Source organism: Microtus oregoni, unplaced genomic scaffold (assembly GCF_018167655.1).
Source record: "Microtus oregoni isolate MIOR12 unplaced genomic scaffold, Mior012 000086F_ref0000336, whole genome shotgun sequence".
NCBI lineage: Eukaryota > Metazoa > Chordata > Mammalia > Rodentia > Cricetidae > Microtus > Microtus oregoni.
In genome coordinates, this window is record NW_024544552.1 from 4,341,665 (window position 1) to 4,367,111 (window position 25,447).

A 25,447-nucleotide genomic window follows, 5' to 3' on the forward strand; every position below is an offset into this window, starting at 1 on the left:
TTTTTTGAGACAGGTTTTCTTTGTATGGTCTTGACTGTCCTGAAAATCACTCTGTAGACCAGGCTGGCCTTGACTCACAGAAATCCGCCTGCCTCTACCTCCCAGTGCTGGAATTAAAGGTGTGTGCCACCACCGCCCGAATTGTTTTCATTTTTTTGAGAGGATTTTATGTAGCCCAGTCTGACTTCCAATTCCTTGTGTAGCTGAGGATGACCTTTAGTTTACTTTAAATAAAAGTAAATTTTCTGAGGTTACTTTTATTTTATATGTATGGGTATTTTGCCCATGTATGTTTGTGCAGCCATGTCCATGTCTAGTGCATGTGGAAGTCAGAAGAGGTTGTCAAATCCCCTGGAACTGGAGTTGCAAATAGTTGTAGGTGCTGGGACTTAAACCCGGGTCCTCTGTAAGAACAGCCAGTGCCTTTAACTACTAAGCCATCTATCTCTCCAGCTACAATTGATCTTAACTTAAAATAAATTTAGTTAGTTATTGTTGTGTATGTGTAACATGTGTAAAGGTAAGAGGACAACTTTGTGGAGTGGGTTTTCTCCGTTCACCTTTTTTTTGTTTTTTGTTTTTGTTTTTTTTTTTAAGATGGTTTCTCTGTATAACATTCTTGGCTATCCAGGAACTCACTTTGTAGATCAGGCTGGCCTCAAAGTCACTGAAATCTGCCTGCCTTTGCCTCCCAAGTGCTGGGATTCCAGGTGTGCATCACCATTGCCCGGCTCCATTCACCTTTAGATGGGTTCTGAGAACGGAACTTGGGTCATGAGACCTGCTTAGCATGCCCCTTACCAGATGAGCCAACTCACCGGTCCCTTGAATTTCCTTATCATTTCTCTGTTTCTACCTCCTGAGTAGGAGAATTACAGGCATGTGCCATGCCCGGTTTATGTGGTACTGTGGGTTAAACCTAGGGCTTCATGTATAGTATACCGATTGAGCTATAACCCCATCCCAGTCCTTTGTTTTTACAGCTTTGTTGTAGCTGGTGTACTGAAAAGCCTGCCTGAGGGCTATGACAGAAGCCAGGAGACTATTCCCATAGTTAACTGATGCAGATGTGTGTAGCTACACGTGCATGTTTTTGAGTTGAGACTTTTGTGTTCCTCATGCTGGCCTTGAACTGGTGAACTCAAGTCAAGTCATCCTGTTGCTTCAGCTTCACAAGTAGCCAAGACCAGAGGTCTGTGCCGTAATGTCCATCTAAAATTCTGAAGCAGTTTCAAATCTGCAGTTGCAAGAGCACTGAAAAGAACTCTTGCATGCCCTTCTGCAGTTTTCCCGTCATGTCACAGTTGCACCATTTCTTTCTCTTTTTTATCTTCCCCATCTTAAATACTACAGTATATATCAAGCCCACCACCACCAGGAAATAACAAGCACAGCCCATCCCAGGCTTTTCTATATTACCACAGTGTGTTTCTTCCACTCAGAAAACAAACTCTGACGCAACACTTCTGTTCATTTCACAGACATTTTAAATTTTGCTGACTGTCTCAATGGCTTTTCCATTCTAGTCTGGAATTCTCCCTGGAAACACACAGTGCTTTTATCTCACATGTCTCATTGGTGGCCTTTATTTTGGAATAGCTCTAGATTTTTCCTGTCTATCATGTTCTCGGCAGTTGTTTGTGCTAGAAATCAGTAATAATCTGGGTCAGACTCAGGCCATGCAGCGGCAGGTGTGCTGATGGCATGATGCTGGCTGTCGAAGGTGCTTGGTCACATGATTAAAGCTAAGTTGCCACCTGTCAGGTTTCTCCTCTGTAAAGTCAGTTTGCCTTTTGTGTTTTTCTTTATATTCAGGGGACAGAATGTGATAGGACACTAATGTCCTGCTGTCATTAAAATCCCCACACCCCTATCCTCTTGAGTGTGGCAGCCTGCCGCGTGCACATTGTCTGTCTATCCTATCTTAGTTATTAATTTGCAAACAGCGCTTACAGCATTAGAAAGAAAACTCTTTCCCGCCCTTCCTTCCTCCGTCCATGTGAATTCATTGATTTTTTTTTAAATCTTAATGAATTGTAAACTTTTACTCTAATGCTTTCTCAGGTTTGATCAGTGGGAGTTCTTTCATGTTAGTGTCTGTGGTGTTTGGACATATTCATGTCCTTTTTGTTTGTGTGTTCATGAGGTACTAGGATTGAACCTCAGGGCCTTGAACATGTCAGGCAAGAATGCTGTTACAGAACTGTGACCACTCTTCTTTTGATATGCTCTTATCTTTGCTGAGAATTTTCTTTGTTTTTTTTTTAAAAAAAATCAAGATTTCTTAGGCTTATTTTATATGTTCTCTGCTCCAAATCAGCCATTTTTCCAAAGAGCCCCATAATGATTTTCATTTAGTGGAGGATGGTGTTTAATATCTGATGTCTGAGCATATTATTTCCATTCTATTGGGGCGTCATTGTGCATAAACCTTTCAGCAGACAGAACTAGGGAATGAATGCATGTCTCTGTGTATACACACTCGTAAATATCTTTAATGATCTCTTGCTCTCTTCTTCTTCTTCTTCTTCTTCTTCTTCTTCTTCTTCTTCTCCTTCTCCTCCTCCTCCTTCTTCCTCCGTCCTCCTCCTCCTCCTCCCTCCTCCTCCTCCTCCTCCTCCTCCTCCTCCTCCTCCTCCTTCCTCCTTTTTGAGGCTGTTGTCATATAATAACCCAGGCTTGCCTGGAACTAGGAATGTAGCACAGGATGGCTTGAAACGGGTTATAGGCATGTACCACCACTCCTGGCTGTATATGAATGTATTTAAAATTAGGTCACTTAGTAATTATTTCAATCCAACAACTTATAGTTAGCCTTCCCCTCCATGTTTTAAATTCTTCCTCAGTGAGACATCACACTCCAGTTCTTTTAGATATATTTATTCATCTGCCTTATCGGTTAGCAGATTGTTAGTTGTGATCGCTCCTAACTACACATGCTGTCTCTTCCATCTGCCATGCTGTTCCCCTCCCACCAGCTCCATTTCATTGGTGCCTAGGGAATATTGCCACCTACACCAGGCAACTTGCTCTTCCCCACTCTACCATTTCTTTGGATACCAGGCTTTGCTGCAGATGACTATGCAAAAACCCCCAGCAGCCTCATTGCTTGGCTGTCTTAGAAACTGACTTCTTTGTGTTGGGTAGGCTAGGGAAGAAAGGAAGAATGAGTGAAAGGTAATAAGCCAGATTATGGATGTGTTTTGAATTGGAAGCTCATAGGATTTGGAAGTAGATCTAGTACAGAGAGCATGGGAGAGGAGTAAACAGTGATTTTAGGGTTTTTGACTTGAGCCACTAGGAGAATTGAATCCATTACTAAGTGACAGAAACAGAAGAAGGCTTGATGGAAGTAATGAGAGCTCATTTTGGAGTGTACTAAATTGGAGGAGATGTAAACTCAGTGTGTTACCTATGCTTCTTGACATTATCAACTGGAGATACATACTGGGGAATGCCTGGCACCGACATGCTATTTAAAGCTATGAGTTCATTGGAGTTTCAAAGAGGGAACATTTGATAGGAAAATTTGCTGAACCCAGGACCAGTTTCCAGTTCGAGAGATGGGTAGGTAGGGTCAATCAGTGAGGTGGGAGGAAGATCGGGGGAATGCAGTATTTTGGAAGCTATGTGAAGAAAATGTTTCAACAAATAAGAAAGGATAAACTATCAGATGCCTCTCATTTAGGAGAGGCAAAGACTGTGGATTTACTGTTGAATTTGGTAGCGTGAAGGTCACTGGCGACACGAATAATGTGTATGGAGTGGGGTGCCTGGCTGGAGGCTTAGGAAAGAATGAGGAGGCATGAGAAACAGCAAATGCAGAAAACTTGGAGGAGTTTTAGGTAAGACACATCCTCCCAGCCTTCTGTGTGCATGATTTTTTGCTCTGGAGCTGAGTTTAAAGTAGCCTTTTCTGACAGATGCGTGGATAGCATGGCGTTATTGCTATCTATACATTATTGCTCTGTTCTATTTTGTTGGTGAAAGATTTCTGTCCTTGGTCAGCCAATATCTTTGTTACTGTTCTGTTACACCATGACCAAGGCAACTTATAAAAGGAACCATTTAACTGGGGGCTTGCTTACAGTTTCAGAGAGTTAGCCCGTGATTGGCTTGCCTGGGAGCTTGGCTCAGGCATGGCACTGGAGCAGTAGTTAAAAACTTAGGTCCTGATCTGCCGGCAGCTGGCAGGCAGAGTGAGACTGGGTCTGGCATGGGCTTTTGAAACCTCAAATCCCAGCCCCAGTGACACACCTCCAACAAGGCCATGTCTCTTAATCCTTCCTAAACAGTTCACCAACTGGGACTCAGCATTCGCATGTTTTCACCTATGGGTGCTGTTCTAATTCAGATCGCTAGAAACGGATCAGTGGGCTGGCAGTAGAGTGGATGGAAATCCCTGCAGGAGTTTAGTACAAAGGAGGACCTGGAGCTGGGAAACTCTTTTTAATGAGTTCTTCAAGTGTTAGGGAAGGGAAACTTTACAGATTGTAGCAATTATTGGGCCTTGTCAGCTCCTTGACCTTTTTCTAAACTTTTTTTTATTAGATTTTTAAAAAATACCAATCCAAGTTCCCAATCCTTCTTCTCCTCTCATTCTCTTCACACACCCTCCCACCCCACTCCCATCCAATCCTCAGAGAGGGTAAGCATATTACTTTGTGGAAGGTCCAAGGCCCTCCCTACTATATCTAGGCTGAGCAAGGTATCCATCCAGAAGATTAGGATCCCAAAAAACCAGTACATGCATTAGGGATAAATCCTGGTGCCACTGCCAGTGGCCCCTTAGTCTGCCCCAGTCATGCAACTGTCAACCACATTCAGAGGGACTAGTTTGGTCCTATGCTTGTTCCTTCCCAGTGCAGTTGGAGTTGGTGATCTGTTAGCTCAGGTAAACTGTTTCAGTGAGTGAACCCATCATGGCCTTGACCTCTTTGCTCATATTCTCATTTCTTCCATTCTTCAACTGGACTTTGGGAGCTCAGTCCAGTGCTCCGATGTGGGTCTCTGCCTCTGTTTCCATCAGTTGCTGGATGAAGGTTCCATGGTGATATTTAAGATAATCATCAGTAGCCAGAACCTGGAAACAACCTAGGTGCCCCTCAACCAAAGAATAAATAAAGAAAATGTGGCACATTTACACATTAGAGTACTACTCAGTGGTAAAAAACAATGACATCTTGAATTTTGCATGCAAATGGATGGAATTAGAAAACATCATCCTGAGTGAGGTAACCCAGACCCAAAATGATTAATATGGCATGGACTCACTCTTAAGTGGACACTAGCTATAGACAAAGGACATTGAGCCTATAGTTCATGATCCTTCTAAACTTTTTTTTTAAATATAGACTATTGAAGAATCTTTTCTTGTCCATATTTTTCTTGGTTTATAAGGAAACCTCACTAGAAATTAGAATATGCTTCAACTTACCAAAATTTAGGTGAGTCTTTTTATTATCTACATAGACTTTTATATGTGCTCTTACTCCTCTGTGTGTGTATGTGTGCATGTGAGTGCATGTACATGTGTGTGTTCGTGTTGGGTGTCTTCTCCAGTCAGTTCCATCTTTTTTTTTTTCAATTAAATTTTCTTGTGTGTGTGTGTGTTGGAGTGAGGGTGGGCGTGCCACAGTGCGTGTGCAGAGGTCAGAGGACAGCCCTGTGGAGTTGGTTCTCCTTCCACTCTGTGTGGCTTCTGGGGATAGAACTCAGGTCATGGGACTTGTGCTGCAGATGCTTTACTGCTGAGCCATCTTGGCACACTTCTACTTTTTGTTTTGTTTTGTTTTTGAGACAGTCTCCTATTGAAGCTGGAGTTGACTGATGTGGCTAGCAAGTGCCAGGGCTCCACTTTTCTCTGCCTCCCCAGTGCTCAGATTACAGATATGTACAACTGTACCCAACTTTTTTCATATGTTCTGGGGAGCCAAGCCCACGTTCTCTTGATGTTCACATTGCTCGAGCTTGTCAGCAGTAGCAGGGCCCAGTGGAAGCTAATAGATCTGCCCCAGGGCGCAGAGTTGTCCCACTGCTGGGCTCATGAGTGACCGCTGCTTTCTTTGTCCTTTTTTCCAGAGTCTACTTTGTTTGCTGAGCTGGGCTACTTCACAGATACTGATGAGGTGCAGTTCGATGCAGCAAATGAAACTTACGTAAGTCCTGGAGGAGAAATAGTGAGTGATTAATGCACGAGGGCTTCAGGACAGTAGTTAGGCTGGCAGCTAAAAGACATCATCAATCAGGAGTGTTAGTAGCTCCTTTGCAGTCAGTAAATACAGAGCTATAAAGTTCCTGAGTGCTGGTTTGATAAGACCCGTTGGCTTAGCATATGTTAGTCCTAGGGGTGGGGACTTTGGGAAAGTCATTTTTTTTCTTTTTCTTTTGGAGACAAGGCTTCACTCTGTATTTTGGCAGGTCTGGGACTTACTGTGTGTCTCAGCCGGCCTGCAGTTCCTAGTAGTCCTCTTGCCCCAGCCTTCTGAGTGCTGGGGTTCTAGGGCTGAACCACCTCACCGAGTCCTATTCCTTGATCTTTAGATACTTTGCGGCTCGTGGGAATAGTAATAATTAGAGGCACGGTGAGTCATAGATATAGTCAAGCTTACCGGCTTCCTTTTTAAGAGCTCTAAAAATTAGTCATATTTTTACCTTTGCTTGTGATTACTCAGAGAACTATATAAAAACTGTTATTAGAGGCCTGGAGAGATGACTTAGTGGCTAAGAACACTGGTTGCACTTTCAGAGGACCTTGGTTCAATTCTAAACACCCATATGGCCTCTAACAACTGCTTATAACTCTAGTTTGAGAGGATCTGGAATCTGCAGACACTGCACACACATGCTGCACAGACATACATGCAGGCAAAACATATCTACATAAAATTAAATTAAATTAATTTTAAAAGCTTATTGTAATTCTTTGAGCCATTAAAATGACTTAGTTTTTGTGTGTGTTTTTTTTTTTTTTTTTTTTTTTTTTTTTTTTTTATGACAAGGTCTCATTATATGGTCCTGGCTGGTCTGGAACTTGCTATGAAGTGTAACTTTGAATTCACAGAGATACACCTGCCCCTGCCTCCCATAATTTATTAATTATGTATACAGTGTTCTGTCTGCATGTATGCTACAGGCCAGAAGAAGGCACCAGATCTCAGTATAGATGGTTATGAGCCACCATGTATGTGGTTGCTGGAAACTGAACTCAGGACCTCTGGAAAATCAGCCATTGCTCTTAATTTCTGAGCCATCTCTTCAGCCCCAGGTTTTTTTTATTAATATATATATATTAATGTATATATTAATGTAGATATATATCTGGTTGCCTCATTCTTTATTACCTCTACCTGCTGAGTTGTCTTATTGGTCTTAAAAATGGGTTTTGGGTTTATTTGTTGAATTTATAAAGATTTTAGAAGTTCGAGAACCACAGAGAGGTGGGGAAGAACATTGTCTAATGGTACTTACCACCCTCATGATACCTGCGTTGTTTTTGGCTGTGTCTGTGTTCTTTCTTTTACAGGGAGAGGATATGAATAACTGTTTGTTTGGACTAGTTTATCTAAAACATCTCTCTTGTTGGATCTGGATCTCTCTATGCAAAAGATTCATTTTGTGAATTTTATTTTATTTTATTTTTGACAGGATTTCTCTGTGTAGCTTTGGAGCTTGTCCAGGCTGGCCTCGAACTCACTGAGATCTGCCCGCCTCTGCCACCCAAGTGCTAGGATTAAAGGCCTGTGCCACCAACAGTTGGCCATAGGGGAAATGGACTCCATGACTCAAAGATTAGTGAGATTTATTGTCACCATTTTGTGAATCTTAAATAGTCTGTTTTCACAGAAAAGAGTAAATCTCAGTAATCTTTGACTCATGGAGTCTGTTACCTCTTCTAGTTGTTCTTGTCCTTCCGTGAGCCAGAATGGCTGTATCTCTGGGTTCTCTAAAATGCGTTTGCAGTGTGAAGTGGTTGGCTTAGATTCTTTTTTTGGATATTCGAGGCAGGGTTTCTCTGTACCTTATTTTTGGTTCCTGTCCGGGAACTAGCTCTTCTAGATCTCACAGAGATCCGCCTGCCTCTGCCTCCTGAGTGCTGGGATTAAAGGCGTGCGCCATCACCGCCCGGCTGCCTTAGATTCTTTTTATTAGATAGGGTAGTAGCAAGTATGTTATTCATAGTAAAATGCCTGACGGTTTGATTCCAAGTTATGTGTATTTTGTTTTAATCATTTGCTGGTATGATACCTACAGGAAAATCATTTTGATCATCTTAACTTTGATTTGGATTTAATGCCTTGGGAATCCGACATTTGGAGCTCCAGTAGCCACTTCTGCTCAGGTAAGGATGGGCTTCACCCTTCAACGCTCCCATCAGACTCTTGGGATAGTTCGTAATACTTGGATTAAGTGGTTCAGAAAACCCTGGCCAACAGAGTTTATGAAATGAAAAGGATGAGGTTAGGGTTACCAGCAGTTAGGATCCTGATAGTGGGGTTCCTTGCATTTGATGTACATTCTTCTGAGGAAGGGGCACAACTTGGCTAATGCTGTATTTTTCAGGTGATCCAAACTTTGTAATGGCAACAGAGAGAACAGGAAATTGGCTGAAACATTGTATTTGTCTCCTGTGTTGGTTGCCTAGTATGTAATGATAGACCTGTCACAGTCTGTCATTCAGAGCAGATCAACACACCATAAAACCCTTGTTATTTGAACAGAGAGTTCAACTGCAGTTTTACAGTAGTTTACTTTGGATTTTAATGTTTAATTTAATTTTTAAAAATTCAAATTTAAAGTTTATGAGTGTGAGTGTTTTCCTTCATGTATGTCTGCACCGCTGTGTGTCTGGTGCCCAAAGAGAGAAGAGGTGTCTGAGCCCCTGAACTAGAGTGTGAGGTATTGAACCTGGGTCTTTCAGAAGATTAGTCAGTTTTCTTCCCTCCCTCCCTCCCTCCTTTCCTCCCTCCCTCCCTCCATCCCTCCCTCCTTTTTTCTCTCTTTGTCAGTTCTTAACTATTGAGCCATCTCTAGCTCTAATGCTGGTTTATTTATTTATTTATTTTTTTGAATAAAGCTTCTATTTCTCTTTAGCCCTGGCTAGCGTGATTACACGTTATACATTTTCCCTGACTTCATGCAGCTTCTCGGCCACTCAGGTTTTGTTCTACAGTTTTGTTATTAAGACCCTTGAGCCAACCTACTATAGGATAAAAATTAGACTTTTTTTTCTTCTGAAGAAAATAACATTCTCATAACTTATAGCTTCTTCTTACTAATACATCTTACCTTGTTTGTTAACTAGATATGAAAGTTATTCCCCTTAATCTCTATTAAATTTTTTTCTGGTGTATGTGTGGTGTATGTGTGTAGTACATATATTTATGTGTGTGTGGAGGCTAGAGGAATTGTGTCCCCTCCTCTCACTTAGAAATATTTTTCTGTGTATGACTGTTTCCTTTGCATGTGTGTTTGCACACTGTGTGAGTACCTGTTGCCTGTGGAGGTCAGAGGAGGACATCAGCTCTCCTGGAGCTGGAGTTATGGACAGTTGTGAGCTGCCTCATGGGTGCTGGGATCAAACCCTCCTCTGTTAGAACAGCAAGTGTTCATAGCTGTTGCCTCGTCTCTCTAGTCCCCTTCACCTTCTGAGTTATTTCTTTGAGACAGGGGCTCTCCCAGAACCCAGAGCTCATGTTTCTTGGTGAGGCTGGCAGCTAGTATCATTTATTTATTTATTTTTTGGTTTGTTTTGTTTGTTTTTGAGATAGGGTTTTTCTGTGTAACAGCCCTGGCTATCCTGGAACTCACTTTGTAGACCAGGCTGGCCTCAGTTCACTGAGACCTGCCTGCCTCTGCTTCCCCAAGTGCCTGGATTAAAGGCATGTGCCACCACCATCCAGCACACTGATATTTTTAAGGGAACATGATAAGATTGGGTTTGAGTGTGCTGAGAGAACCTGGGGCAGGTTGTTACAAATAGGCCAAGGCTGATAAGAGAAATTGAGGGATGTTTTCTCCTGTCTTCTAGTATGTTTCCTTCTTGTGTGCCCCGTCTATACTGCTAAAAGGAAACTGACTTAGAAACATTAATAATTAGTGTCACAGATTATAGGAATTGAGATAGAGTGCATATAATCAGCACATTTTACCTGTTAGATACCATCCTGTCTCTACCCATCCTGTTCTCCTTCCTCTGATGTTCTTACTGCTCAATTCCTGTCTTTTCTCATAGAATATGGGTTACACAATGTTCTCCAGTCCAGATTCCTGATCCATAGACTCTGGGAACCTAATACGATGGTTGTTTTAAGCTTCTTAGATAGAGTTACACAATAGTAATTAGAAAACTTGGGTGGGATGTAGCTCAGTGGTAAAGTGTTTATATAGCATGCAGAGTCCTGAGGTTGACATTCAGCACCCCAAAAACAACAGCAACAGCTAACTAATCAACCAACCAGACAAACAAAAGCCAAAAATGTAGCAAAAAAACCAAGAATCTATTGAGAACATTGACCTTATGTTTTCCATGTTTTATGGTGGGAGTCAGGAGCTGAGCAAGATCAATAAAATGAAGGGGAAGAGATGGGTAGGATATAGATGGGAGAATGCTGGTTATTCTTGTTTCTTTTCTCTTTCTGGGTAATTGACTTTTTGTATATGGTGTATATAATATTGAAAACAGAAAAGCTTGTAGAGTAGAAGAATGTTTCTCCTATTGTTCCTCAGCCAAGATAGGAAGTAGCAACTATGTGACCAATTTCCCCCTTTGGGCTCTCCTGAGAGCAAGTGCAGATGCAGCTTCCTACAGGAGTGGAAGTGTGAACTGTTTGCTGATCCTGAGTTTCTCATTGAAACGACACACTTTTGTAACCTTCCCCTCACAGCTGATAGAATTTTAAGAGACCATTACTTTCTTTTTTACTCATTGCTTTGCATTTGTATGGATTTGAGTGTAAAACCTTTTCTCCATGTCTTTCAGTTAAAGATATTAAGGTAGAACCCCAGCCTCTTTCTCCGGCTTCCTCAAGTTGTTCAGTCTCATCTCCCCAGTCCGTAGATTCCTGCTCGTCAACTCAGCATGTTCCCGTAAGTGGCTAGTCTACTGTGATGAACTGGGTTCTAATGGGGGAGGCAGCTGACATTACGTGTTTCAAGGAACCTTATTCCTCTGAGGAAAATGTGACTTGACAAGGGACTCGTGGGAGTGAGAAGGATGTTAGCTTCATAGGTTTGGCTCACCCCCTTTGTTCTTACTTTCTTAGTGTCTAATGGTCTTTGCTTGTTTGTGTATTTTCTTTCTGTACTTCCCTTTCCTCTCTACTAGAGTATACATTCTTTAAGGACATGGAGGAATGTAAGATTTATAATTCCCGGCTCACAGAACCTGGGATATGATCTGTTTAGTTCAGGAACTCCTACCATTGTCTTTGGTATGTACTAAGATCTTTACAAAAATCTGGTAGCTCCTTTGGAGTGTGTCTGTCTCAGCTTTGAGGTCAAGAAAATGAAGTACCTGATTAAATATGAAAAAGGTAAAACACAAGAAGAAAAGTCAAATTAATGTTTCATGTTTTATCTGTTGTAAATTGAGGTATCTTTATTCTGGAAGGTTCTATATTTAACCAATTATTAAATCTTGGTGATTCTATTCTCTCTTCCTCTTCCACCCCCCCCCCCCGTGTGTGTGTGTGTGTGTGTGTGTGTGTGTGTGTGTGTAGATGACGACCTTCAGGAGATGACGATCTTCTTCAGGAGTTGGTTCTTTCCTTCTCCCATGTTGGGGATCGGACTAAGTTTCTCGGGCCTGTATGGCAAGCATTTTTACCTGCTGAATCATCATCTTTCCAGCCCTTTTTTCACTTACTATTTCTTAGGTTTTTTTTCTCACCTTTTCCAGGTCATCATCATCTGACCTTAGGATAAAAGACATTAGGATTTTAACTGGTGGTCTGCCTACCAACTCTCCAAACCTTTGCTGGTAGAGTCATCTTTAAAGATGAATCTCCTAAAATAAAATTGACTAAGTTCTTTGCCTTGTAACCTTTTAATAACTTCCAGATACGTAAAGTATGACATTAAAATCCTCTGTGTGCAGAGTCCTTCAAGATCTGCCCATGTTTACCTCTGGCTGTGTTAGTCTTGCTTTGTGCCTCCCATCTTCAGACTCCGCTTAGCGTGAGCCCTGTGAGGCTCCTCTGAGAGCCGCTGTCGGCTCATGCAGTCCTGTGCTGGGCGCTTTGCTGCACTGGGCTGTGCTCTGGAGACAGCATCTAACCATAGGGCTGTATTAGTGACTTTTTCTGTTGCCATGACAGAACCTCTACCCGAAATAACTCAGGAAGTAAAGGTTTATTTTGGTTGCATTTGTCTTAGAAGGGAACGTATGGTAGCTGCGGAGTGAGGCTGCTGCTCTCGTTGTAGCTGGTCAGAAAGACAGATGAATGTTCCGCTCTGCTTGTTTTCTGTGTGCGCACATCTAGGGTGGGTCTTCCCAGCTCAATCTAATCAAAGCTCCCTCGTGGATATGCCTAGAGATTTGTTTTCAAGGCAATTCTAGAGCCTGTCAAGATAAGAGTGGCATCATTCATGTGATCCTGCTGCCTCAGGATCCCGCGTGCTGGGATTATAGAGTTCTTTTAAAAGTAGAGTCTTACTGGGTTGCCCAGGCTGGATTCAGTGCAGGAATGTGACACTGTGTCTGGCTTGGGTTCTTTTTTTTTTTTGTTTGTTTTTTTGTTATTTTGTTTTGTGTTTGAGGCAGGGTTTCACTGTCTAGCCCTGTCTGGCCTGAACTAATTTGGAGATCAGGCTGGTCTTGAACTTGTGGAGATCCTTCTGCTTCAGCCTTCTGAGTGCTAAGATTAAAGATGTGTTCCAGGATACTCAGCCTGGTTTTCTATTGCTTATTGTTTTTATTTCTATATTTATATAAAATGTAAGTATTAATATATAATATAATAAAATATATATAACACATAACAAACAAATATATAATTAAATAAATATATAGACTAAAATATAAATATGTGTATTTTATAAATAAAAACATATTTATTATTATGGTTACTACTAGTACTGCTATTATTATTATTGATACTCTTCCTCATCCTCATTTCTTTTTTTTGCCTTCTACTTCTCTTCCTCCTTTCTTTCTATATTTACTTCTCCTATTTTTCAAAAGGTTTTTATCACTCATAAAGACATTCTCTAATGTTTACTTATTTATTGATTTTTTTTTTGTTTTTGTTTTTTAAGCAGGGTTTCTTTCTCTGTTGCCCTGGCTGTCCTGGAGCTCATTCTGAACCAAGCTGGCCTTGAATTCAGGCATCTACCTGCTTCTGCCTCTCTCCTGATATTAAAGGCGTGTGTCACCACTTTCAGGCTATGTTTTTATTCTTTTTTATCCTGCTTACATTGTCTTTTCATTTGGAGTAACCTTAAATTTGAAAATATTTTGCAGAGATTTTTGTCTAAACCATTTGAGAGGTGGTTGCCCCCGGTGGATTGAACTCCAGATACTTTTAACGTCTCCCTCCTATGAACAAGAGTTTTTTTATTTAACAATACAGCCATCAAAACAAGGAACTAAACATTGATATATAATAATAATTTTACGTGTAGCCCCCATTTAGATTGTGTCAGATTCTCCAGTACTGTCCTTTAGACCAGCAAAGGCATCTATGTCGTATGTAGTTTTCTTACTGTTTTACTTTTCTTCTTTCTTGACCTTTGTGCTTTAATGACCCGTCACTTGGATTGCCAGGCGTTTCTTCAGGATTGGATTCAGATTTTGTATCTGTGGTAGGAATGTCACAGATAGGATTCTGTGTCTGCCTTTTGTTTGCTTTTGCTTTGTCTTTGAGATGGATCTGTTGACGCTGACTTTAAAGTTGAAGCTGGCTTTAAAGTTGCTAGTTAGTGGAAGATGACCTTCAGTTGATTCTCCGGCCTCTGTCTTCCAAGAGCTGAGGTGATAGGCACAAGCCACCCTCCATCTGTCTTCTCATTTATTTTTGATGCTAAAGCTTCAGTGTGGCGACACAACTTGAGCTTGTACGTCAATGGTGACGGTCACCTCAGTTAACCCCAGCTCCCGCCAGACACGCAGCTATGACGTTATTCCTTTTCTCTTGGCTAGCTGCCAGCATTTTATGAAAAAGGCACTTTAAAATCATGCAAAGGTCCTGTTTTTACAAAAGGAACGTTTCCATTTTTATTTTGTGTATGTGTATGATGTATGTGTGTATTCATGGATAGGTCACGGGGAATGTGTTTAAGGCAGACTCTGCCATGTGGGTTCTGGGAGTGAACTCAGCACACTTATTTGTATTACTCATTTGCCTGTTTGTGTTAGCGCGGGCTTATTGTTGCCCATTTCATTTAGATTATATATAATCATTGCTGTGGTTATTTATTCCTGTTGCTCCTGTGATCTTTTACTATTTCCGTTGTGTTTAGCCATCTTACATCAAGTCTCTCTCCTGGGCCATTGCTTCACTTGCCCTGACTTCTCAGATCACAGGGTTCTCCTGTGAACGCCCTCCCTATCCTTCTCTTGCTCTGGCATGGCCCCCAGGCATGGATGGTGGTCCTGCAGCTCCATCTAGTGGCTAATGGTTAAATTATTCAGGAAGAAATATTTTCTATTTATTAATACAAATTTCTAATAAGGTTTTATTTTTAATATATAGATCTCAGATTAATTTGAAATTATCTTATATGTGCTATAAGACACAGGCTTAATTTTATGTTTCTCCAATTATTATCAAAATGTTTATGCCAATATTATTTCTTAAAAGATTTATTTTTCTCCTAACTGATTTCAGTTACAGGCACACATTTTAAATTTATGCAAATGATATTATATTAGGTCTCCTATTTAAATATTTATTATTATTAATTTATATTTTGGGTATTGAGACAAACTCGTGCTTTGAAGTTCAAGCTAGCCTTGAACTTAATGATATTCTGCTTTAGCCATTTGAGTGATAAGGTTAAAGGGTGAACCACATTCCTGGATTTTACTTACTTTTAAAGATTAATTCATATTGCTCTATATATATAAAATCTGTTGCATCTAACTGCATATTTTGATAAGCATTCATTGTATTTTACCCATATCATGAAGAAAATATTCTCTTGTGGGCCTGTGTCCACACAGAATCCCTTTGGGAGGAATGTCCAAGAATAGAAAAAGCGGGTGGCAGGCCACAGGCACTCATTTTGACAAGCTTCTTCGGCTCTCTGGGAGTTGCCGCAGGTACTCTGCAGGCTCATCAGCAGTGTTTGGGGGCCTTGGAGCTTTTCTGCTAATGCTTGATGTTATCTCATTTTTTGTTGTTGTTTAATTTTGATTTCTTTGATTACTGATTATTTTCAAACTCAACATTTTCATTATGCATTTCTGATCTTCTATAAATTGTTTATTCTTGTCTTTTGATAGTTTTTCTATGGATTTGCTGTCATTTTTGTGTTATTTTCAAGAATCAGTTGCATGTTTAAGATATTAAACTGTGTTTTGCGGTTCCTACATGTGTGCTGGTGTATAAGGAAGCTGGTTCCTCAGGAATACCTCACCTGTGTGAGACAGCGTCATTTGCCTTGACCTAACTGATCAGGTGGCTGACCAGAGAGCCCCAGGGATCCTCCTGTCTGCACCTTCCCAGCACTGGAACTAGCAGTGTGAGAGGGCAAGCTCTTTAGTGACTCATTTCCCCAGCTCTGAAGTTTCAAACTCTTGCTGGGTTTAGGTATTGCTGATCTCATTTCCCTATTAACTGCCAAATTTGTAGTCTTTATGACAGAGAAACTCTCAATTGTCAATTAGCCTCCCCCATCTTTTTTTTTTTTTAAGATTTTTGCTTTAGATAATTTTATTTTATATGTAGAAGTGTTTTGCCTACATATATGTATGTGCATCATGTGTTTGCTTAGTGTCTGCAGAGGTCAGAAGAGGATGTCAGATACCCTAGAACTAGAGTTACAGGTGGTTGTGGATGCTGGGAACTGAACCTGGGTCCTCTGCAGGAATAGCAAATAAATGGGAAAGTATAATAATTGAAGCTCTAGCCTTATGATGATAAGTAAATGTTTGTATGACTAAGAACTAAGTAAGCTCCGAAGTTTGTGGGACGAAGTGGAGAGACGGATGAACGATTTCTGTTTACTACACGAGTGCAGTATACAGATTACAGATGCTACTTGAGTTACATCCTTGAGGTTGATGAGAGTTGATTTATTAGTAGTCGCTTCATATTGTACCTTATCCTCGCAGTAAGTTGTCCTGCATGCTTCTCATATGCTCTTGTTCCCTAAGTAATTTGTTGCCCGAAGATTGTACTCATGGACATCAATTTGTGTTTTGCTGCAGGAGGAGTTTGATTTGTCTTCCAGCTCCCAGTCTCCCCTTTCCTTATATGGTGAAAGCTGTAACAGCCCCTCCTCTGTAGAGCCACTCAAAGAAGACAAGCCTGTCATTGGTCCTGGAAACAAAGCTGGTATCTGTCTGTCTCCCAATTTCTATTATTTCTATTTTAGATAACGTAGGTTCCATTTTTAAAGGGTAAATATTGGATTAAGCATATATTAAGCTGGCTTATATTTTTAAATTAGTGTGTCATTTTATTTTATGTATATGGGTGTTTTATCTGCATTTATGTATGTGAATCAACTGCGTGCCTCCTGCCTCCAGACACAAAAAGAGGGCTTCAAATCCCCTGGAACTGGAATTATAGGTAGCTGTAAGCTGTTCTAGATTTCAGGTCTTCTTGAAGAGCAACCAGTACTCTTAAGTGCTGCGCCATCTTTCCAGCCCCTAAATGAGTGTATATAGTTGTTGTTCTGAATGATTACTGTGAAGAGGACAAGGGAATAAAATCTTTTGTGATGGGCCTTGTCTTCACAGGTGAAATACACTTAAAATAGACATAGATTCTGTCATCTTCAGGAGAGGTTGTGAAGGTCCTGGGAAAGAGACTGAACGTGAGAGGTGATGACTCTTACCTCATGCTAATCTAGACATTCATATTCAGTAATTTTAGCATCATCCCTACCAGTTCATGGTCCCCCTTCCCAAAGCTGCAGAAAGGACGATCCCAGACTGAGGGCTTTCTTCAGTCCAGTCATGTAAAGAATGGCTGGTTTATACTCACTGATGATTGTTCTTAGAAGTCAAGATAACACATAGAGGAAAGAATATAATATAATATAATATAATATAATATAATATAATATAATATGTTTTCTTTATTTTCTTCAGATTGATTTGAGGTTTTGTTTTTTCCTCCAGAACATGGACTGACTCCAAAGAAAAAAAATCAAATGAGTTCAAAACCTTCAGTTCAGCCCAAGCCTTTATTACTTCCAGCAGCACCCAAGACTCAAACAAATGCCAGTGTTCCAGCAAAAACCATCATTATTCAGACACTCCCAGCCCTTATGCCACTGGCAAAGCAGCAATCGATCATCAGCATACAGCCTGCACCCACTAAAGGTACCTATGTAGACTATGGTGCTCTGTGTTTATTGGAAAGCACTAAGGCTTATATAACGTGAGTTATTTTAATTTGGGTTATAACTTTTGAGCATGCACCATGGTGTCAGGAATTTCCTTGGATCTGAGGCTTTTGCAGAGATGACTAATGTAGTTCCTGTTTTTGTGGGGACAGGGTTCTGCAGGTCACTGACATCTGTTGCCTCTTCTTTTCTTACAGATTTTATTGGGATAATATCTGTATTTAAGTCACCAATTTTTTGTTCTTGTTGATTTCTTTTTCTTTTTAAATTGTTTAAATTAGTTTATTTTTTAAATCTTTTTATTTTTAATTTTTAAGAAATGGTTAAAATAAAAATTTTATTTTATTTAAATTGTTTTATTTATTTAAATGATTATATATATCAATATAATGTAATATAATATTATATATACACACACACACACACACACACACACACATTCCTTTTCCTTCCTCCCTTCTCCCCTTCTACCATCTCCCATGATCCCCATGCTTTTTTATTTCTTTTTTGAAACAGAATTTCATTATGTATCCTTTAGTGGCCTGGAACTCTATAAGTAGACCAGGCTGACCTCAAATCAACAGAGATATACCTGTTTCTGCCTCCTGAGTGCTGGGACTAATGGTGTGCACCACACTTGTCTGAGGCTTTTGATACTGTTAAATCATTTACAATGAAGAAAATTTGGGAGATTTTGTTTGTATTGCTACTTTATTCTGAGATTATTGTAACTATGATCTTTTTTGCTTTGTTTTGTTTTTGAGGGGTGGTTAAGATTTAAAATAATAAGGACCATTTCAAATCAAGTATGTGTTGAGCAATAACTCTGGCTCTTAATTTCTGAGGAGACTGTGTGGTTTGGTAAGCAAGGCATTGAACTAGGTTTCTGAACTGACTGCTGCCAGCTAGCTCAGAATTGGTGTTTTTCTGTATTTTACCCACCAGATGGCCTCACGTGCTTGGGTCTACAGGAAAGTTTACTATGGAAAGAAGCTCAGATTTGAGGGTTTGGTAATCTTGAGTTATGGGACATCTCCTAGGCAGATTCGTCATCATTGTCTTGCACTGATCTCTGTGCACATGGCTATGAGAAGTACTCATTTCTCAGGATTGAATTTAGTGGCAACATTTAGCACTAGGAATTAATAGGGCATCTGTAAGTAAACATTGGTGTTTAATTTACTTTTATGGCTGTATTTGCATTTATGAATAGCTAGCTCGTTTCTTTGGAGCATGGTTTCAATGAGAGAGGCTTCATAAATTCGATCTTGTGTATTAACCTTGTTTATTAAATGACCATGGACAATTAGACATCAATAAAAAGAACTAAACAAAAAGGTTCCCAGATAAAAGAACAATGCTGATAGATAAAATATTTTGAAATACCTTCCTCCATTTAGGACAAACTCTTTGAAATAAGGCAGAAGACTTACTGTATATTCATATATAGAGTTTTAGGAATAGTTCTTAAATCTTTTGCCAACACCTCAAAATGATTTGTGTATTTCTGAAAGCTAAGAATTTGAGTTCATGAAGAACCTTCTTACAGTTCCCACAGCTATTAAAACGTGTATAAAATTCAGTTCCCACAGCTATTAAAACATGTATAAAATTCTAAGTCTGGTGCTAATATGGCCATGTGTAAAGGAGGGGGTAGCCTCAAGAGTCAGTTGGCTTTAAACTGTTGGCTATGCTTGAGTGGTGGATCTCTGTTTGTTTGTTTTTGAGAAAGGATTTCTCTGTGTAGTCCTGACTGTCCTGGCCTGGAACCAGCTGACCTCAAACCCAGAGATCTACCTGCCTCCGCCTCTGCCTCCTGAGAAAGGCTTGTGCAACCACTACTGACTTGAGATCTTTACTTATAGCAAAAACCAAATTATTCTTTCCCAAGCATTTTATCAGTTCCAGAGGTTAAAATCATCCATTCTGAACTTCAGTGATTTCACATGATCTGAAGACTTTTTTTATTTGGAGCATGTGCCAATAGGTTGTTTTTATAATGTAATCTATGGATTTTGGTATTGTTTTTTTAACTTGCAGATTAAATGTATGTCTTTCATATATTATTATTTTAATTTGAGAGTGGAATTAGAGGAAGAAAGGGCTGGGGCGATTGATTGCTCAGTCAGTAAAACGCTTCCCACATAAGCATGGGAAACCTGAGTTCAGATGCCTAGCACCCACATAAAAAGCTGGGTAAGACACTCTAGTGTCTATATGGAGATAGGCAGATCCCTTAGAGGTCACTGAGCAGCTTGCCTAGTTAACTGATAAGGTCCAGTTTCAGGGAGAGGCCTGTCTAAAAAAGTAAGGTGGAGAGCCACTGAAGAAGACACCTGTCATCAACCTCTGGCCTCAACACACATGGACAAAAAAGAAAAATGGCAGAGATGTAATGCTTACAGATTTAAGTCCATATTCTCTAATGTGGGGTTAAAGTGCTTCACAATTTGGTTCCAACTTAGTTTTCTAACTTTACAATATAGCTTCATTATTTGCTATAGAACTTTGTGCCGGTCTAATTAACCTGGCATTGTCTCTTGAATTCTGTCAACCTGGATTGTTTTTCTATATTTTTGCTTCTAAGTCTTCTGTGCCTTGTAAGAATGTTGTAAGTAGAGCAGTTGAAAGATGATTAAAGCCGAGACTATCTGAAAATAGAGAACCAGGATGGGAATAGAGCCGTTACAAAGCCTAGCATTGTATGGGGCGGTAATTGATGGTGGGCATGTGTGGGGGAGGGAGGCCGTGAAGGGCAGAGAGGAAAGTCTTTTTGGTGACGTCTATGTTTCTGTCTTAGCCTTTTTTGATGATACCACAAATCCCTGAAATTAGGGGATGCATAAAGAGTAACATTTTGTAAGCAGGATGGTAGAGTGAAGCTAACTTGTCTGGCTGGCCAAGGCTTAGTAATTAATTATATATTATAATTAATTAATCTTCTAAAAATGATGAAATGTAATCATTTTTTTCTCAGAATTCTGCCTTTTAATTGCAATTCAAATTTGTATAAATAGTTTCATACCAAGTGTGAGGACTAATGAGTTGATAGTACATGGAAGCTACTTTTACGTAGAATAATAATGAATGTATGCTAAGCTGTTGTTATGTGCCAGACGTTCTTCTAAGGGCTTAAATACATTATCTTATTTAATAGTTACATATCTCTCAGGATAAGTATCAATATTTTATTTTATAGATGAGAAAACTTGGTGCAAAGAAATATTTACCAAGTTGACACAAGCATGTTAAAACCAAGTAGGTATTTTTTAAATGGTTGCTATGTAGTTTGCAATCTTTGAAGAAAGTTAAAAAGAACGAACTGATCGTGAAGATCAGTGGTCATATCATTCAGCACTGAATCAAGCTATCGTCCGTTAAGGGGATTTGCCTGTGATACTAGAGAGGATTTGGAGTGTTCCAAACTGATAAACCACCCTTTGGTGTGTTCTGTTTTATGTGTTTCCACACCAGGAACAGTCCCTATGTTCAGCTGTTAACTACTGAATGCCCCAAACAGTCCTTTGTGTTGTAGCCTTCGGCCTGGTCAGCAATTAGCAAGTAACTATGAGAGCCGTTTGTTCTTGGATAGACTGTAATAGAAATTTAGTGGTTCCTGCCATTCTGTCTTGAACATGCCTAAAATCTTTAGAGGACCCTTGATTTAGATAAAGTGAAGACAGTTGGGGACTTTAGGGTGTAAGAGCTTGAAATACAGCGTGAAGTAAAGGAAGCAGCAGTGGCCTGGTAGGGCATGAGTTGTATTTGCTGTTCAGACTGTCTTGGTAATCCTATCTCCATAAGATGCAATTCTCTTGGCTGGGACATAGGGACAGTGAGACCGGGGACAGTGGAATTGGATTCTCTCTCTTCTTTCTTTCCCTGCTTTCCCCTTCCTTCTTTTCTTTCTTTTTAGTAATGGGAACTGAACCTAAGACCCTGTTCATACTTGGCAAGTTCTCTACCACACCACTGAACTCTATACATTCCCCAGCCTTCTTTTCACTTTCTGTTTTGAGACAGTCTCATTAAGTTGCTTAGGCTAACCTTGAATTCCCTCTGTAGCCCTAGTTGACCTTGAACTTGTGATCCTTTTATCCTGGATAGGATTATAGGATTTATAATGAGGATTATAGGCCTATACTGCCAGGTCCAGTTTTGAATTATTTTTTAAAATTAGTTTTAAGGAATATTCACAGTGTTATTTACCAGTGCTTTAAATCTACAATTGGGTCTATAGGTCTGATCCTTTCTTTGAGGTAATTCAATGTGTTTTATTATCTCCTCTGTTCTTTGGAATAGACTCAAAGTTTGGAACAATGTTTGGAGGAAGAAGGCTTTCTTTTTTTCTATAATCACAATTTTAAGCTAGAAGGCATGGAGCATTGTTTCTGCGAACGTTGTTCTCTTCTCCAAGTGTTGGTGTGTGCCAGTGGTTCTGTGTGGTGGGGTGGTGGGGCTGGAGGAAAAGCAGTAGCCGTACAGCATTTTGCAAGGCATCACATCTCTACTTGTTCTAAGATGTTACTGTAAATCTAATAACTCATTTCATTTTTTGTTGTACAATTATTTTCAAAAATTTATGGCTATATCTATTGTTAATAAACTATAAATTAATTTTATTTGATTTTTTTTATTGTTTTGGTTTTCAGATGGTATCTTAATACATAGTCCAAGGCTGCTCTTGAACCAAAAATCCTCCTATCTCTGTCTCCCAAGTGCTTGGATTTATAGCCATCCATTATTATACCCAATACAAATTCATAGCTGAATTATTAATAGTCTTTTCTCATTCTGCATTTTCACAGTCCATAGAAACCCACAGACACCATGATTATCTTATATGGCCGAGCTGTCTCTTTGAGCTAAAGAAGGTAGTGTGTACCTATAATTCCAGCACTTGGGAGGTTGAAGCTAGAGAATTATGAATTGAAGTTAGCCTGGGCTACATAGCAGGTTGCAGGCCAGCTTTGAGCTACATCATGAGATCTTGTTTCAAAAACCCCAGGACTTAGTGGTAGTAGACCTGCCTGGCTTGTGCAAGGCCTTGGGTTCAAACTCTAATGCCTGAGAAGTAAATATATGCAGTTAGAAATCCTTCTCTTGCTGGGCGATGGTGGTGCACGCCTTTAATCCCAGCACTCGGGAGGCAGAGGCAGGCGGATCTCTGTGAGTTCGAGACCAGCCTGGTCTACAGAGCTAGTTCCAGGACAGGCTCCAAAAAAAGCCACAGAGAAACCCTGTCTCGAAAAACCAAAAAAAAAAAAAAAAAAAAAAAAAAAAAATCCTTCTCTTCAGTTTTTACATTATAGTAAGTCTATCTTTTTAATACCAGCTTGACTTAATGTCTTATTCAGTGTTGTTAAAAACACAGTCCTTGTTCATCTATTATTTATCTATTACTTTTTTTTATATTTCTGGCCTGACTATATATTCATAAACTACCTTTAACCCATTTCTCTATTTTAGGTGAATTTATTTTATAACAAGTCAGTTTAGGGGAAACGAGAAGATAAACATATTTAGCAATGTTATCCCCCACTAAATTGTATGAATTTCAAATTTATGCAATTAATTTAAAATTTTCTTACAAACTTACTACTTATAAGTGCTAATATATGAATTGAGAAAAATGATGACTTTTGAATTCTACTTCTGGTCTGCTTTTTGAGGCTACTGAAACAAAGAATTTTATAAATGTGATCTTTTTTTTAGCCAAGACAGATGTTCTCAGCAAACAGGTGTTCTGAAAGTATTTTGATTTTCAGTTTTTCCCAACCCTTTGAAATATGAAACTGAATTTTATAAGTCATTTTAAACTGCCTGAACATGAAATGTCTGGTTGTCCTTGAAGAATTATAAATTTATACTGAATTAAAGTTTCTGGTCATGCTAGTACCTTTATTCAGCTAGATAAAGCCAAAGGATACAGATATTAGGCAAGGGTTTCAATACCTTCTATAATTGTCAAGGGGAAGGAAACAGGCGGGTACCATTTCAGTAGATCTGTGTTATGAGTTGTCCGTGCTCTCCTGAGGGTGGTGAGTGGAGTACGCGGCAATGAACACAAGTTTAAGATAGTGGCAACTTCAAAGACTAGGAAAAGAGTTGAGATCATTGCTTTGGCAGCGATTGGAAAGGTTGGTATTATTTATAGATAGCCATTGTGTCTGTTAACTAAAATTCCATCTCATTTGGATTTTTTTGGCATTTGACTCTTTCCTACATATTTGGATATATATGTATTTGTAAATATAATTTAAAGGATTTATTGTTTAAAATAAGAAAAATTCACATAGAAACTAATAAACGTTGGAAAATGTAGGTATGACAACAAATTTGTTATGTGTTGTTGTTATATATATTTTTAAATTTTTTATTGAGAAAAAGAAAAAAAAAGTTTCCTCCTCCTCCCAGCCTCCCATTTCCCTCCCCCTCCTCCCACCCTTCTTCCCCTCCCTCCACTCCTCTCCCCCTCCCTCTCCAGTCAAAAGAGCAGTCAGGGTTCCCTGCCCTGTGGAAAGTCCAAGGTCCTCCCCACTCCATCCATGTCTAGGAAGGTGAACATCCAAACTGGCTAGGCTCCCACAAAGCCAGAACATGAAGTAGGATCAAAACCCCGTGCCATTGTCCTTGGCTTCTCATCAGCCCTCATTGTTCACCATGTTCAGAGAGTCCGGTTTTATCCCATGCTTTTTCAGTCACAGTCCAGCTGGCCTTGGTGAGCTCCCAATAGATCAGCCCCACTGTCTCAGTGGGTGGGTGCACCCCTCGTGGTCCTGACTTCCTTGCTCATGTTCTCCCTCCTTCTGCTCCTCATTGGGACCTTGGGAGCTCAGTCCGGTGCTCCAGTGTGGGTCTCTGTCTCTATCTCCATCCATCACCAGATGAAGGTTCTATGGTGATATGCAAGATATTCGTCAGTATTGCTATAGGATAGGGTCATTTCAGGTTCCCTATCCTCAGCTGCCCAAGGAACTAACTGGGGACATGGTCTTGGGCTCCTGGGAGCCACTCTAGGTTCGAGTCTCTTGCCAACCCTAAGGTGGCTCCCTTAACTAGGATTTGTGCTTTCCTGCTCCCCTATCCAACCTTCCTTTATCCCAGTCATCCTGTTTCCTCAAGTTCCCCCCATCCTCCCCTTCTCACTTTTCTCTCCCCATCTCCCCTTACCCCCACCCCACCCCCAAGATCCCAATTTTTTGCCCGGCAATTTTGTCTACTTCCCATAGCCAGGAGGATAACTATATGTTTTTCTTTGGGTTCACCTTCTTATTTAGCTTCTTTAGGATCAGCAATTATAGACTCCATGACCTTTATATTGAAGAAGATAAAAATGAACTACTGCCTGGTTTGTTTATGTTTCTAGTGAATATTTTTGCCTCCTCCCCTCAGTACTGGGAATTACCTTGGGCCTTGTGCATGCAGGCAAGCCCTTTGCCACTGAACTACATCCCTAGTCCTCTTTTTATTTACTTTGTGAGATGAGGGTCTGAATGAACATGTGATTCTCCTACTTCAACCTTCATAGTGACTATAATTACAGGCTTGCATCATCAGACCTGGCTTTAAAAAGGTTTTAAATTTAAATTGTGTGTGTGCGTGCACATGTGTGTGCACTTGAAAAAGCCAGAAGATGGTGTCAAAACTCCTGTAGTTGTAAGTTGCAGTTGTAAGTTGCTCAGCGTGGACACTGTGAATCAAATCTGGACTCTCTTGAAGAGTAGTAAACACTCTTAACCACTGAGCCATCTCTCCTGGCCTTTTTTACTTTTATCAATTGAGGCTTGCTGTGCTGTCCAAACAATCCACAGGTTCCTGGGTTTGAGTGGGTCCTCTGCCTCAGCCTTTCAGCTACTTAGACTATAGGTATGTATCACCATATCTGACTTAAAAATAGATTGTTAGCTGGGCAGTGGTGGCACATGCC

General features: G+C 40.0%; 1 protein-coding gene across 1 annotated transcript in view; it reads left to right on the forward strand.

Moving 5' to 3' along the window:
- The window catches only part of LOC121442018 (cyclic AMP-dependent transcription factor ATF-6 alpha-like), a gene marked incomplete at its 5' end in the record, with an annotated part of 174,219 nt that overhangs the window by 7,039 nt on the left and 141,733 nt on the right, over positions 1-25,447 (forward strand). Inside the window, 5 exons of the mRNA XM_041643453.1 lie at positions 6,082-6,158; positions 8,254-8,341; positions 10,982-11,088; positions 16,373-16,499; positions 17,291-17,494. Coding sequence (XP_041499387.1) covers positions 6,082-6,158; positions 8,254-8,341; positions 10,982-11,088; positions 16,373-16,499; positions 17,291-17,494 — 603 coding nt within the window. The remainder of the gene's footprint in view (positions 1-6,081; positions 6,159-8,253; positions 8,342-10,981; positions 11,089-16,372; positions 16,500-17,290; positions 17,495-25,447) is intronic.